This window comes from Penicillium crustosum (genome assembly GCF_028827405.1).
Source record: "Penicillium crustosum strain IBT 35664 chromosome Unknown utg000004l_segment0_segment0, whole genome shotgun sequence".
Lineage (NCBI taxonomy): Eukaryota > Fungi > Ascomycota > Eurotiomycetes > Eurotiales > Aspergillaceae > Penicillium > Penicillium crustosum.
Genome location: NW_026623125.1, coordinates 2,714,952 through 2,730,761, shown reverse-complemented (window position 1 = coordinate 2,730,761; position 15,810 = coordinate 2,714,952). Strand labels below are relative to the sequence as shown.

Here is a 15,810-nt window from a genome sequence, read left to right as displayed (position 1 = left end):
TTGTAACGGTTATTTGTAGTTATGCAGCATGTGTATTTCACGAAAATAAGGGAAAGATTACATGAATGATGTATTTTGCTAGCCGAGCTAGTCTAGGTTAGCTAAAAGTGGTACATGGTGGGAGGATATATGAGGTCTGAGGACGTTTAGAAGTGAATGGCCTTCGAGTAGGTGGCCATGGCAGCCTCCTTGAAGGCCTCGGAGAGGGTAGGGTGGGCGTGGCAAGTACGAGCAATGTCCTCGGAGGAAGCACCGTACTCAATGGCGAGAGTGGCCTCAGCGATCATCTCACCGGCACCGGGGCCAATGATGTGGACACCGAGGATGCGGTCGGTCTCGGCATCGGCGATGAACTTAACAACACCCTCGGTGTCGAGGTTGGTCTTGGCGCGGGAGTTGGCGCTGAAGGGGAAGGTACCGACACGGTACTTAACACCGGAGGCCTTGATCTCAGCCTCGTTCTGGCCAACCCAAGCGACCTCGGGGTGGGTGTACATAACACTGGGGATGGCAGCGTAGTTGACGTGGCCGTAACCAGTCTTGATGTATTCGATGGCGGCAACGGCCTCCTCCTCGGCCTTGTGGGCCAGCATGGGGCCGAAGGTGCAGTCACCGACGACACGGACGTGGGGGAGCTTGGTGCGGTACTCCTGGTCGATGACCAGACGACCACGGTCGTCCTTCTCGATTCCGACCTGCTCCAAGTTCAGGCCCTCGGTGTAGGGGCGACGGCCAATGGCGACCAAGACAACGTCGGAGTCCAGAACCTCCTCCTTGCCACCCTTGGCGGCCTCAATGTTAAGGGCGACAGTAGCACCGCTGGCGTCACCGGAGACGACCTTGGTGCTGGTCTTGAACTTAATACCCTGCTTACCCAGGATCTTCTGGGCCTGCTTAGCGATCTCGGCGTCCATGCCGGGGCCACCGATCTGGCCGAGGAACTCAACAACAGTGACCTCAGCACCGAGACGGGACCAGACGGAAGCCTAATATCACAATAAAAAGTTAACACGATCCAACATTCAAAACTCATTCCGTAGTCAATACATACCATCTCAAGACCGATGATACCACCGCCGATGACGGTCATCTTCTTGGGGACCTCGGTGAGAGAAAGAGCACCAGTGCTTGTGATGATGCGCTTCTCGTCGATCTCCAATCCGGGGAAGCCGGTAGCTTCAGAGCCGGTGGCGATGATGATGTTCTTAGCGCGGAGGGTCTGCTCACCACCGTCGTTGAGGGCGACCTTAATGGTGTTGGCATCAACGAAAGAACCGGCACCCTTGAGGTAATCGACGCCGTTCTTCTTGAGCAGGAACTCGATACCCTTGGTGAGACCTTCAACAGATGTGTCCTTGGCCTTCATCATCTGGGTAAGGTTGAGCTTGACATCGCCAACCTCGATACCGCGCTTCTTAGTATCGTGAAGAATCTGGTGGTAGAGATGGGAGTTGTTGAGGAGAGACTTTGAAGGGATACAGCCGACGTTCAAGCAGGTACCGCCGAGGGTTCCGCGCTTCTCGATACACGCGGTCTGCCAGGGTGTTCGGTTAGTATGCGGATTGTAACGGCAAGACAGGCTTAATCAAAAGCCGACAGGATTGCAGAAGTAGTAGCTCATACCTTAAGACCCTCTTGACCGGCCTTGATAGCGGCAACGTAACCGGCGACACCACCACCGATGATGACCAGGTCGTGATCACCTATTGCCCGGGAAAACGGAAATCAGCAATCGCATCCGGGAAGCAAGGCGAACCTCTCTAGGAACTCCGGGATAGCGATGTCAGCACCGACTTACCTGCTTCAGATGCGAAACCACGTTTTGAGTGGCCAATGAAGATCATGGGAGTAGCAAAATTGTTGGGAACAGCCTTCGGGCCGGCATGGCGGAGGGCAGACCGGGGCGTAGCCCGGGGCAAGACGGCGCGGAACATAACGAAAGAAGGGACAGAAAGACTAGTTGTCTTTGAATATAAATGCAATCCTCGATGCGAGCGGATTGAAGTTGTTGGGAGTGCGCAAATAGGGTGGGTGGATTCGAGTACGGGAAATGACTGAGCTTTTGCGGTATTGCTTGGCCTCACCGCCTACAACGGACTGCAGCCATAAAGCTGGCCAATCTTGGTAAGGCGGTGAACACGGGCCGGTGGCTTACCGGGGGATTTCGGGAGCCAGTTCCGATGATTCTGCAGGCAGAATATTGGACATGGAAACCAAATATTTTGATTGAACACATTACGAGGCCAGGAGAAAGGCACATTTAATAGCACCTGCATTTGCTGCCAAATTTACATTGTAAGAAAAACTCCAAGGTATTGGTGGTTTGACCCCGGTTACTTTGCGCCATTTACCTCTTCCCGGTCTGGAGAGGTCTACTCCGGGGATCGCAATTTGGCAAGCCACTTTCCAAGGGCAGGAGGACCTAGCGGCGATTCCCCAGAGATTCTTTTGCCTACCCGCGGGTCATTTTTATCGGCAAGGATTCTCGGCGGTCTCCGCCGCGGTTATAAGCGGGCACTAGACATACACCTGGGCAAATACAGTGGATTATGCTAAAGCAGCCCACAACTCTCCGCACGGGTTGATCTTTATATGAGCATCCACCATTTAAGAGTGGTGGGTCGCGTATGAACCAGGTCTCAGGATATCAAAAGGATACTCGATTATTCTTCTGCTTGGCCTTCTTATTCAACCTGCTCTTGATTTTTCAGGAATTGTTCTATATCCGTGCAGTTTTACACCACCCATCCCTACGCACGGTGCTGGAAGAGGAATGTTCGATCCCAGAGGATAATTATCTAAATATGTGTGAACTCCTGACTAGACGGTGTTAGTGCATGGCAATAAGGAGCCCTGGAAAGAGGTATTTGGACTGGTTCAAAGCCTGATGGCATAGATGAAGAAGACCTCTCGTTGAAAGCAAAGGTTAGGCAATATTAATTTGTAAGTAACCGAGGAATTCAGAAAAAAAGTTCAAAGTCATTTCCCATGTGTATCCTCTAGACCCGGTCTGTGAGTTCATGAGCTCGTGCAATACATATCAAGGCACATTCAGTCCTGTCCACAAGACGATTTCTCCTCCTCATTCCGATTTCTCTTCTGTCGCCACTTGATCCCATTACGCGCCACTACCCACAAGCAAGGAGAAACAGCAATGGAGATCAACGCAAGCGCGGTGTACGCCCAGCCATCGCCCATAGCAGAGGTCATAGGGCTGATCGCTGCGGACGCCGCAGCACCGAGCTCACACCGGAATAAATTGTTTGCTGCAGTCGCGGCCGCTGACTTTCCCGGCCAAAGGTCAACCATCAAGGCATTCAGGACCTGTGAGGTTCCAATAATCGACCATCCAGTAATGAACAGAAGAATGATAGGAGCAGCCAGGTTGACCTTGTGACCCAACACCCAGGCGTAGCTCAGCATCGACAAATTACTAATGTAGTAAAGCGGGATTGCGACTTCCAGTCTCGCTCGCTCAATGTTGAAGTTGCGGATATCCGTACGCACATTCTTGATGACAGTGAGACCGGCACGTTTTGCATGACGGCGATAGTTCCAGTCAACCAGTCGGCCAGTCGTGAAAGCTGACAGCACCCCTCCTCCGCCAATGGGAAGGTACATCAATGAAGCATGGAGGTCGTTGAAGTGATAGATTTTATGGAAGGAGGTTGACGCACCAGTCATGACAGCATAAAAACCAGCGAATAGCAACCCTGTAGTGAGCAGGATGATCGACGTCTCGATATCCAGGACAACCTTCATAGTCGGGACCGGTGATGGGAATCGGAGAGAGTAGTTCTTTCGTACCTCAGCTTCCTTGTCCGGGTCGGGAACAAGACCCTTCCGTTTGCGTGTGCGATGCCGGATAATATCTGCCACAGAGTTATTCAAAGGAGGCGGTGGGATGGACCCATCTCCGACGACTTTGCGACAGGTCTCCGGTAGGAATAGACCGAGGATGAGGAAGAACACGCCACCGAAGATGAGTAGGAACCAAAAGATCCAGTGCCAATTGGTGTACTGACTGAAAAGGCCGCCGATGATTGGTGACAAGGAGGGACCTAACATGCTCCCAACTGAAGCGAAGGCGATGTATGAGCCTCGTTCCGCGGACGTGATCATGTCTCCGACCAAACCGTTTGCCAGTGCCACAGTCCCGCTGCTGCCTGCACTCTGAAGACACCTGAGAACCAGGAGGGCAGCATAACTATTTTGGAGACCTAGTCCGAGGTTGGCAGCAAGGTAAATTGTGAAGCAAATGATGTAAGCGGGACGGCGGCCTGCGGTGTCCGAGAAGCCTGCAATCAGCATGGGTGCCACTCCCTGCATAATCTAGAAATATGAAACCTGGTTAGTTGTGCATTTCTTCGACAAGACTTTTGCTTTCATGGACTTACCAGGTAAGTAGTGACCGTCAAGTTCACCTGGGAGACGGAGATATGCAGGGACCTCGCGATGGTGGTCAAAGCGGGCAGATAGATGCTTGAAGACAAGGGTGAGAAGAAACTAGCCAAGGATCCCATGGCAACAATAGCCCGCTTCTGGGCTACTGTGAACTGGGAATAGCCTTCCAGGGGTGTATCTCCATGCTGGCTTGGTGAGTCTTCGGTTTCTTTGGTATCAACCTCGTTGCCACGCTCTTGCGCCATGTTACCTTTTTCTATTGGATCCTCGAGGTCGGGGATTTAACTGACCATGTGGTAAAATCGTGAAAGATGCGTTTTATGAAATATCCCCGATGGTCTTGTTACTTGCCCGTTTCAGGGAAGCTAACCAATTAGAGTTCGTCGACAATCCCGGGACCGGCATCGACCTGTGAACTCGGTGAGCCTTATACCCTTTGCTCTTGCCACTTTTCAGTTCCTACCAGAATGTACGACCGGAAGCCTTGTCCGTGGATGCTAGGAAACATTTACCTGTGACCGCCTCTTCGATTCTGCATTTTTGGGCCTGAATGTTATATACACATGTTTTGTCGACCGTAACATGCACTTGGATGTAGACTGGATACTCAAGTGTTCGAAGCACATGCACATCAATCGCAGATACTATCTCGAAGGTAACAACCATGGTTGTGACCATGGCCATGCGTACTTCATATATGGGTCACCATGTGCTTTCGGGATACTAACTTGGAATAGACTCACCCCTAGGGCGTTATAAGTTGAGATTTCGTCACTCATAACCAAGATATCTAAGATATTCAATATTCGAGACACCTGACACCTTAGCAAATCCAGATTTGTGGACACAACGCGATTCTAGGGCTGCGGAGCTGGCTCGCCCCCAAACTTTCCGTTTTTCAGAAAGGAAGTAGGCAACACGAGGGTTTGTAAGGGTAGACGAATCTCGGAAGCAATTGAAACACACCCGGCCATACGGATGCATAAACAGCGGCAGTCTGAGTATTCCTGCTTGTCGGGATTCTCTTGTATGTCTCAGGGGCCCAGTAAGTTTGTTAAGGCTTGGCCTTGAAACTGAATTCGCTGGATGCATTGTCGCCCTCTTCGATGCTCGTCGGGACCGGAGTCCTCAGATGATGCTTCCCCCTGAGACTGTACAGGGTGAAACATAGCCTTGTATTCACGCCCTGGGATATTTTTGCCTCCTACACAATAGAGTATTTGCTTGACTTTGCATGGTTGCCCTATGACAATATCTCTTTGCTCCTTCTTCCTGTTCTTACCACACCGCCGATTCCTTCAATTAAGGACAAACATCACTTGTCCTATCAGCTCAGCATAGAGAACTGCTCGTGTTCTCTTTCCATTTTAGTGCTCATTCCTTGCCGCTTTTTGATCGAGTAACACTGAGCATGCCCCTGATGGCTGCCATGTGGTCGTCCAGGTCCCAGCCCGACCCACTTGGATATATGCTGATCCCCACTACGGGCGACTAAGTATGCCACTGGTTCATAACTTTCTCATTGGTTCATATAGGCGTTAATTTAGACCCATTCTCACTTTACAAGTATGCAAAGGTATATGCCGGCCAGGGATCGGAAACTATTTATATAGTCAAAGATTCAAAGGTTATACGTAGAAAAGTCTCTTATATAAAATATGCTTTTTTTTTACCACCCTCGTATATATCTAAGAAGAGAGCTAAAAAAAAAAGAATCTCAAACGAACATAAAAGGCCTTATAAGCGGCCGATTACAATTCATGTCTTGTACGTTATGAACCGGTGGCCTACTTAGTTGCCCGTAGCCTACACTAGTGATAAAACAGTATTTTACCTATTTCATACAATAATATAAATTAACTGCATTACAAAGCGCTAGTGAAGTTTACCTACGTAGATTATCATCGTTCCAATTAACAGGGATCTAACATGAGTGTAAGTTATGATGTGACGAAAATAGGCACAGCCTTGAAGGATACCTAACACATGGAATGTGACAGCGCTAGTACTCCTGTCCCCTAGTTGGATGGTATGGAATAGAGCTTGTTCTCTCCCTGTTCAGCTCCGGTCCGATAGCTCAATGTCGTTATTGATCTGCAGTTCGTCATTCAATTTGCAGATACCAAGTTTCTAACCTACCCAATGCCGTTGCAATCCGACCCTTGTCTCCGAAAAGGTACCCATCTTTTAATCTATTCCTGCAACTCATTGTCGGCTAGGCATCATTTCGAGGCGATTTCAAGAGAAGTTGCAATTGGAGTCCTCCCGATCGGCTGTAACGTTGTGTGCTGTGTCTGTTGATCATCCTCAACCTCCTAAGCATTGCCTTATATATTCCAGTCTGTTGCACTTCCATAGTAGTTGAAAACAGCCAATCTTCTCCTTTCACAATTCTCCCTTATTACAGCAGCTATGATTCTTTCAGCAACAGCTATCGGCATTGGAGCCCTCCTCTCAGCGGTTCCCGTGTGTGCCGCCTCATACTCTCAGACTAAAGTATACGATAGCACCAACTTCTTCGACGGGTTCAATTTCACCAGTGATGCGGATCCCTCTGGTGGCTTTGTCAAGTATGTTGATGCTGAAACTGCCCGGAGCTCTGGCATGGCCAAGATCAGCAACGGCGCAGTCTACCTTGGTGCCAACTACGTGGATAAGAGTACGAATGGCCGCCCTTCAACCCGGGTCAGGTCCAAAGACGTCTTCACCTCCGGCCTATTCGTTGCCGACATTGCTCACATGCCGGCTGGCACTGGAAAGGGTGGCTCGTGCGGTATCTGGCCTGCCTACTGGACCTCGGGCCCTGACTGGCCCAACTCGGGTGAGATCGACATCATCGAAGGCGTCAACGGGCAGAAATCAAATGCTGTCACCCTGCATACGGCAAAAGGGTGCAACATGGATGTGTCCGGGTCCGAGTCGACAGCAAACCAGACTTCTGCCGACTGTGAGGACTCTGACGCAGGTTGCTCTCAGGCCACCACATCGTCCAACAACTATGGCGCTGCCTTCAACGCTAACGGAGGCGGTGTCTATGTCACAGAATGGGCAAGCCTTTCTATCAATGTGTGGTTCTTCCCTCGTGGTACCGCTGCGGCTAATGCGGTGATCAATGCCGGCGCTGCGGACCTGGATGTGGCCAAATTTGGCGCCCCCTTAGCTCATTTTGAGGGCAATACCTGCAATATTGCGGAGAGGTTCAAAAACAACTACATTATCTTCAACACAAACTTCTGTGGAGGATGTAAGTATACTCCAAACTGCAGTGAGGACACATTCACTAACTTTCACAGGGGCTTCAAGAGAATTCTTAAATGACAAGACCTGCGCCAGCCTGGCCGACACCTGCAACGATTGGGTCGCAAATAACCCAGCTGCCTTCAATGAGGCTTACTGGCTGATAAACTCGGTCAAGATATATGCCCGAAACAACTAATCTTTGAAACCTGATGTTGGAAGTGGATATGAATTATGGGCTGAACGCGCATTTTCCCATGTCGCTAGCGAGAGTTGAATGTACATCCTCATGTCTACCTTAGTAGGGGCCTACTCTGAGCATATAGTGCTTGGGCAGATTAATTAAATGCGAAGGTTTTTCATACATTTCCCCACAGTTTCGTTCTAATTTTCGTGAACACAGCTTATCTGTACAATATATTTAAGTAGGGCAATCTATATAAGTGGACCCTGCCCTGAGCAAAAGAACGCTAATCCTGATTAAGATAGATCCCGCTCTTCAATTTGTCAGTCCCACTTTTCTCCTACTGGACCAATTGCATGCCTATTTTTTAGGACCCTCGGTCTCATGGGAACAGATTCAAGAAGCATCTTCCGTTGTTTCTATCATCTACAAGATCATGGCAGAGGGCATTAGGATGATATAGTGTCAGATTAATACACCCCAGGCATGTATTTCTTGATTACCCGGTACTGCGTTCCCACAATACTAGCCTACCTACCCCTCCCTATATGGAGGCATGTTATTGGCCAAGGGTGCGGCACAACCTAAATTAATGTGATATCGCTTTGCCTTAGTGAAAGTCATGTATCATTCTAGTATTCTCTGTAAAGTTACAAGAAAATCCAATCAAAGGCAAGGAGCCCTCGCTTCAGGATATGCTATGCGATGGCGCATTCATTTATATACTGACATGTGCGTATCGCAGCTATCAGAATGAGGTTGTCAACAATAACAGTGTTTATTTAAGCATTGATATCTACAACATATACCTATCAGGGACGTAATGACTGGCAATATATTGTATTTATTACGAACTTCAGATCGAGCCTCTTCCGGGACGGCTGCGACTGCTGGGCACGGGCCAACACCATTTCTTGGTAAATGTCATTGTGCTTATATGAAGCGGAGTTGGTTGCAATAAGCGAGTAGTCCTCTGCCTAAATGTTGCAGAAGGGATAACCCCACTGCAGCAAGAGTTCAGACTGAAATTAATTTGCCAAGCGCGTTCATGCATGAACGATGCAACCGAGGACAGTACCTGACTCTCCCGAGCCGAGGCCACGATACCCATTATCTACGACATACGATATAGGTACTTCTTAACTTAGTCCTGGGATAGTTTGTATTTTATTTTAACAATGACCATCAACAAGCTATCTTTAATCATATCAAAAAACATATAGATATATGTATTTCTCACAATGGTCCACTTTGCGATAGTACTATATATAACGGCACTTTGGAGAAGAATTAATGGACACTATGAAGCTACAGCCAATTGGAAGCATCTCTAAGTCTATAATATCCCATAAAAGTCACATTCAGATGCCGTTCGCCCGACAGGGAGTGCGTGGGGGCGGGTATATCCGTGTTCTGCAACAATCCCCATACAAAGTAAGTCTCTTAGTCGAACAGGGAAATAAACGATAATATCAAGGATTCTTCGGAGGAAACGACGAATAAATGAATTGAGAGGATTGGCGGCATTGTGGTAGATTCAAGGAACAAGACCTATTTGGCTGCATTACCCGCTTCTTACTGAGAATCGCTAAGACAGACTAACATCCTGATTTGATACAACCTACAGTGGGGCTAGCCTGTAACTGACGGGCTAGAGCAAGACTAATAGTGTTGTAGACGATACAGTTTCGGTGGTATTTTGGGCGTAGTTAGCTGTTGGTTATGTGACCACAGTAGAGGTGGAGGTGAGGGTTGTACCTGGAGTTGGTGGAACCATCTCTTAGGATGAAACCAATCACACGGCAGAATATCACGAGACCAAACCCAAATCCAAACACCAAGACCAGACTGAGAAATACACTGAGCGCATAAAAGCGGCGTGCCAAGAATGCCCGGGGTCTCTCGAATGACTCGACCCACTCGAGGGAAATGCGGAGGTTACACAAAGCCATGCCACCGGATAATTCACCAAATTCATCACGGAGTATGTAGCTTTCATCAGTTCGCACTTTGTGTTTCGGTCCGCAATTTGCTTCCCGCACCGAATCCAAGCCGAATATATTGCAAGCCTCCCGGGATGGGCAGAACAAACAAGGTGTTTCCTTCGGATTGCCGAGGTCAGTATACCGGGTAAAAGCCCCCAGATCTCGCCCCGCCATGACATTCTTACCACACACGGTAGGTAGTCGCCGAGCCCGGATTCTGGCCTGATCCCCGGGTTTTCTCTTGCTGGTGGGTAGGGCATGTTGTATCGACGCTGGTAACTGGTTTGCTACCTCATGTTCCCCATGTTCCACCGGAATATGACCGAATCTGAACTGTCACTCCTTGCTGTTCATGGCTGCTTTTCGGTCGATCTCCGGGGGGGAAGTTGCTGTGCATCATCATCCATTGGGTAGTTCGGAGTTGTGCCGTGTGTGACCAGGGCCTCCGCGCTGCATGTAGAAGCTTTAAAAGGCTCGGTTGCCGTGATGTAGGCGTGATTTTGGATCTTCTATTTTTCTGTCGCTGTGTAGTTTACTCTACCCCATGGGCTAGGGTCTGGTTGTCTCTCCCGCTCTTCTATTACTATTTCGGTCTATGGAACTAGATCTTTAATGCGACAAACCTCCCAAGAATACTCGATTCCCCTCCTCCTTGACTGCATTCAAAATGAGTGACAAAATCCCTTCGTGGAATGTCGTCCACAAGCTGGAGAAGCGCCAGCTTCTCATCGGAATTAACTGTGTGGCTGGACTGTCTATCTTGTTCTTCGGATACGACCAAGGAATGATGGCCGGTGTCAATAACGCAAAAGACTATATTGATCTCATGGGATTCGGATATACTGAGGTGGTGGACGGTGAAGTGACTCCGGTGGTCACAAATTCTCTGCTGCAAGGCGGGATTGTGTCGGTCTACTACCTAGGAACCCTTTTTGGCGCATTACTTGGTGGCTGGCTTGGAGACCGCACGGGAAGAATCAAGACCATTGCAGCGGGTGCTCTATGGGCCATTCTAGGCGCAGCTCTGCAGTGTTCTGCACAGAACCACAATTGGATGATTTGCGGTAAGGAGGCATATTTTCAATATATGCAAACTTAGACTAACTTTCGCAGCGCGTTTTGTTAATGGTATTGGAACTGGAATTTTGAACGCTATCGTCCCTGTCTGGGCTACCGAGACCGCTGAGCATACTTCGCGCGGACAATTCATTGCTATTGAATTTACGCTAAACATTTTTGGTGTTGTGTTGGCTTATTGGCTGGAGTTGTACGTAAATCGACCCGATCCCCGCGATATCCTTTCTAACATTCGACAGCGGTCTGTCTTTCATCGACAACGGGGAGTCAGCTTTCCGCTGGAGATTCCCCATCGCATTCCAGATCGTCTTCCTCTTAGGACTCTTTGCGGCTGTTTGGTTCTTCCCAGAGTCCCCTCGATGGCTCGTCAAAGTTGGCCGGGAGGAAGAGGCTCGCTACATTCTACAGCGTCTACGTGGATCTAGCGGAGAGGACCTCCTCCGAGCCGAAGCTGAGTTCCAGGATATTTTAAGCATCGCAGAGCTGGAGCGGACAGTGAATCACGGCGACTCATATCTTTCTATGTTGGTTGGCTACAAATCCGGTGATCTTCATATCGGTCGTCGTGTACAGTTGGTCATTTGGCTCCAGATCATGCAGGAATGGGTTGGTATTGCGGGAGTTACTGTCTATGCACCGACCATCTTTGGCATTGCTGGGTTTGATTCGATGAAAAGTCAGTGGATTAGTGGACTGAACAACATTTTCTACATGGTATGTCTGGCGTTACAAAAGGGACCGAGTTGTGCTAATGTGCATGTTTAGTTTGCTACGCTAGTCTGTGTGTTCACTCTCGACCGCATCGGTCGTCGATGGACTTTGTATTGGGGAGCAGTTGTCCAGGGTATTGCCATGTTCCTTGCGGGAGGATTCTCCCGTCTCGCTATCGACAATAAGGCAGCTGGTGACATGGGCAAGGCATCCTCGTATGGTGCGGCCGCAGCCTCGATGATTTTCATCTTTACATCTGCATTCGGAGCTTCGTGGCTTACGGTCCCTTGGTACGGAACTTGCATCTAGTCGTTTCATTCAATGCTGACTGATCTCTTAGGGTTTACCCGGCTGAAATCTTCCCCCTGGCCGTTCGTGCACGTGGAAATGCCTTTGGTGTTGTCGGATGGAGTATTGGAAATGGATGGCTGGTGAGTGAAAGTCTTCAACGAATACAACAATCATATACTAACCGAACATTAAAAGACTCTACTGTGCCCTGTCATGTTCAACGCCATTGGCGAAAAGACACTGTACGTCTTCGCCGCCAGTAACGTCATCGCCATCCCCATGGTATGGGCTCTGTACCCCGAAAGCAACCAGCGCACCCTAGAGGACATGGATCTCCTGTTCGCAGCTAAGACCCCCTGGACCTGGGATGCAGAGAAGACCTTTGCGCGCCTCAAGGCGGAGAACCCAGGCATGGTCCAGTCTCTCGGTCCCAAGGGCAGTGTGCTGGACCCGGAGACTGGAAAGCCTCTTTCTGTTACTGCAGTTGTTGCAGCTTCCAAGGCTGGCGATAATTCTGTAGGAGCGGAGCATGTAGATCACGCTTAGATTTGAGGTGGGAGGACTTGATGTGTTATGTTTTGGATATGTGACGTTTTGATGAATACTCAACTAATAAATAGATACACGATTAGAAAAAACTAGTATCTTATCCTTGGAATAATTAAAAAACATATATTTAAAAGGTCATGAGAGGAAATGAAGCAAATGAGACCGAAGAAAACCGAAGAAAAGGCCATCGACAAGAGCCGCTCTGATTGGCCACTTTGGGAACAACAACCATCAACTCAACCTACAGTTTGACCTTTATAGCCTGTTTTTCCCTCACCATTTCTCTCTCTTCAAATATTCACATTCAAACAAGAGGGTTTATCATATCTCTTAGCATCAACACCTACTACATACTCACGTGGTAGGTACCCCAATACGCCAAAACCGACAAACGCGTCTCGCGTCGCATCGTTCCCAGCTAATTACAAATTAGATAGCCTCGGAACATCAACCTCGCCACGAACCCCAAGCAATTTCAAGCTTTCAAAAGGGCCTCGAACCTAAAAATCAAAGGAGATAAATCACATAAAAAAGATCCACCAAAACCCCTAGTCCCGTAAGAGGGTCCATAAGTCATGTCTCTCTCGACAGTCCAACCCGCAGACCTGCAGATCCCAACACCAACCCCAGACCATCAAGATCTCAAAACCCAGGAAACCCTCCAACCCACACCACCCACAGCGCAAACCAAAAAATATCTCCGCCGCATATCCTTGCACCCAACACTAACCCCGTACCGCCGGCGCGTGTATCGGACGCTCCTCTCCGTCCCGCCAGGTCGGTGGACTACGTACTCGGCGATGGCGACGTACCTAGGTTCCAGCGCGCGGGCAGTCGGCAATGCGATGCGCAGTAATCCATTTGCACCGGAGGTGCCGTGTCATCGGGTACTTGCCGCAGATGGGTCATTGGGTGGGTATAAAGGGGAGTGGAAGGTTGATGGGCATAAGGGTGGTGGCGGGTTTTGTGAGGAGAAGAGATTAAGGCTTGAGGAGGAGGGTGTTGTCTTTTTGGATGGGAAGGTTAGGGGGTTTGTTTTAAGGAGTTTGTGGATTTGGGTGCTAAGTGAGTTTCCTTTTTGTTGATTTAAGAGCGGTTTTTGGGAATGGTAAGAATGCTTGCGTTCTTGAAATTGTGTTTGATATTCCAGATTCCTGTACTTATATTCGGAAAATTGATTTATGGAGTTATCGGTCTGGGTTTCCTATCTAGGTAGCCTCGGCTATATATGTACATGTATGCTTCGGTATTGAATGTTATGTCTCACCGGCAACTCTTCGTCAAATAATTGTGATATAAACGAAGGTATCTCGGCTGTAAATGCTTAGAACCATTAGCTGATTGCTAGTTGGCTCCAAGGACTGAGTCTGGTATATCTGCAGCTTTCCTTCGAGTCTTTACCTTTCCCACCTAGACCTGACCCAGACCAGGTTACGATGGCTTGGGAGAGTTCAAATTTCAACTAGATATGCAATATAAAGCGCACAAGGTAGTTTGATCTATTTATAGAAACCTATATCCTAATACCAAAGTCACTTTCCAGGAACATGATGATGGTTGATGAAAATGCCTCAGAGCTATAGACTTCGCGGATGCGGCGATATATACTACCTATGCACGCTGTGCTGTTTCATACCCCTAGGAACCAAGGCTCCAAGGCCAAATCCTTCCGCTTGCGCGCCACAACTATCATGCTCATCCAATAGTAGCGCAAACAACGGCATAATCTACTTACTATACCCACTCAGATAAGCCAAACCCAGCAGTCCCCCTGCACCTTCCTAAGAAACCACTCCCTCTATCTGTGGTATCTAAACAGCACCCCAATAAAAGGAAAACAGGCACAGTCCATGTCCCACGATCCCCGCGCAGCAAGCACAAACAACAAAACCGCCATCATCTCAATTCCCCAAGCAAATACCTATGTGCCTGTCATAATGAAAACGATAATCAGTACAGCACACCCAATTCACCTGCACTGGCATGATTTCCTCATCCTCGCCCAGGGATACGGATCCTAGAACGGACTCCGTCTACGCCGTATATCTACGTCTATATCCTGGGACAAGGGTACCGGGGAGAACCTCGAATCCGCACCCAGGGCACTCCCAAGCCAAGACGCGATACAGCGCGCTGCCCGGGCTAGGGTATTTAGTTCCTGTGTCCCGCTCGGATCATTCCGGGGCGTAGGTAATGCATCGTCGTGCTAGGTGGCATCTTGACCAGGGGTCTGCGTTACGGTTTGTTGAACCCGAGGGGATATTAAGGGGCTTTTTTTTTAGGGGTCGTAATGTTGGCGTTGATTTTTATGGGGTTGGGGATTGGAGAGGGTTTGAGAATGTTCTTGAGAGGAATTGTTGGGACTATACTCGGAGTATTGTGGTTCTGAAGGATGGGGCTGGGATTTAGATCCGTTTCGGATGTGCATTAATGAACTTAATGATCCCTTGGTACCTGCATGTACGATGTAGGGATTATTTTTAGTGGAATTACCTAACTACTTGGTCCATGTGAACTGTTACTAGACTTGGATATTCAAAGGAGAAAAACATCCATGGATTGAATTTTGGGGGCTAAAGTGAGGGCTAACCTTTTTTGGGGATTTTAGGACATTTGTTGTACAAAATAACAAAGAAAAGGCTTGAAAAATCAGAGTTTTCATTAGAGTTTTTCTTGCTTTTTGATACTCTCATTTCTTTGTATTTCATGAGACATATGTGGGCATATTTAGGGGGAAACAAAAGGTACTACTCCGTAAACAAAGCTAGTACGGAGCACGGAGTATGATATTTGATGCAGCACCTACTTAGTCCGGTTAGTTCGTGCGACTACTGCAGAACGCGTACTTGAGAAGAGAATTCACTTGGTCAGAGCTCAATTAGAACAAGAAAGGGGAAAATCATAGATAGGTGACAGAAATAGACGGATACGACAATGTATGGTAAATCTGACATATGTAAATTCTCTAACTAACTAAAATGACAAGATCCGCTCTTTTCCAATCTCGGCGGACATAGCTGATTAAGCAATGTATGTATTTTTGTATGGTACCGTTATCATGACGGTCCATTGATTTTCCGGTTTGTAAAGACCTGGTAATTTCAGCATGCATAAATGCATAGTACTTGACACACCCCCCAGTTCTTGAAGCTATTCAAAGCTCTCAAGGACTGCCTTTCTTCCAACTGTTTCGCAGCTGCTTCGCAACCGCTTCGCAAATGATTCGCAAGTGATTCCAACTTACCTCACCTGTCTCCTCACTGATCTCGGCTCAAATCGTCGATTTATGCAGTTTCCGCAAAACAGCCTCTGTTCTCAGAGGTCATGTGACGAATCATGTGACCTACGTCCCTCATTCCAACCAACTCTCTG

The 15,810-nt window shown here is 48.4% G+C and overlaps 5 protein-coding genes across 5 annotated transcripts; 3 read left to right on the top strand and 2 right to left on the bottom strand.

The window, feature by feature from the left end:
- Nucleotides 1-146: 146 nt before the first annotated feature.
- Nucleotides 147-1,934, bottom strand: N7487_010069 (dihydrolipoyl dehydrogenase; the record flags this gene model as incomplete). The annotated part of the gene is made up of 4 exons (XM_056877799.1): nt 147-986; nt 1,052-1,534; nt 1,624-1,703; nt 1,799-1,934. 4 exons carry the CDS (start codon nt 1,932-1,934, stop codon nt 147-149), a joined length of 1,539 nt encoding a protein of 512 aa, XP_056726379.1.
- A 1,117-nt stretch (nt 1,935-3,051) lies between these two features.
- N7487_010068 (MFS transporter) lies at nt 3,052-4,649 on the bottom strand (the record flags this gene model as incomplete). The annotated part of the gene is made up of 2 exons (XM_056877798.1): nt 3,052-4,332; nt 4,398-4,649. 2 exons carry the CDS (start codon nt 4,647-4,649, stop codon nt 3,052-3,054), a joined length of 1,533 nt encoding a protein of 510 aa, XP_056726378.1.
- Nucleotides 4,650-6,816: 2,167 nt separating this feature from the next.
- N7487_010067 (glycoside hydrolase family 16 protein) lies at nt 6,817-7,840 on the top strand (the record flags this gene model as incomplete). The annotated part of the gene is made up of 2 exons (XM_056877797.1): nt 6,817-7,648; nt 7,698-7,840. The coding sequence occupies 2 exons, from the start codon at nt 6,817-6,819 to the stop codon at nt 7,838-7,840; spliced, it is 975 nt and encodes a 324-aa protein (XP_056726377.1).
- Nucleotides 7,841-10,477: 2,637 nt separating this feature from the next.
- Nucleotides 10,478-12,435, top strand: N7487_010066 (uncharacterized protein; the record flags this gene model as incomplete). Its single annotated transcript, XM_056877796.1, has 6 exons — nt 10,478-10,874; nt 10,924-11,077; nt 11,127-11,601; nt 11,653-11,888; nt 11,939-12,029; nt 12,085-12,435. 6 exons carry the CDS (start codon nt 10,478-10,480, stop codon nt 12,433-12,435), a joined length of 1,704 nt encoding a protein of 567 aa, XP_056726376.1.
- A 578-nt stretch (nt 12,436-13,013) lies between these two features.
- Nucleotides 13,014-13,523, top strand: N7487_010065 (MGMT family protein; the record flags this gene model as incomplete). The annotated part of the gene is made up of 1 exon (XM_056877795.1): nt 13,014-13,523. One exon carries the CDS (start codon nt 13,014-13,016, stop codon nt 13,521-13,523), a length of 510 nt encoding a protein of 169 aa, XP_056726375.1.
- Between the last annotated feature and the right edge of the window lie 2,287 nt (nt 13,524-15,810).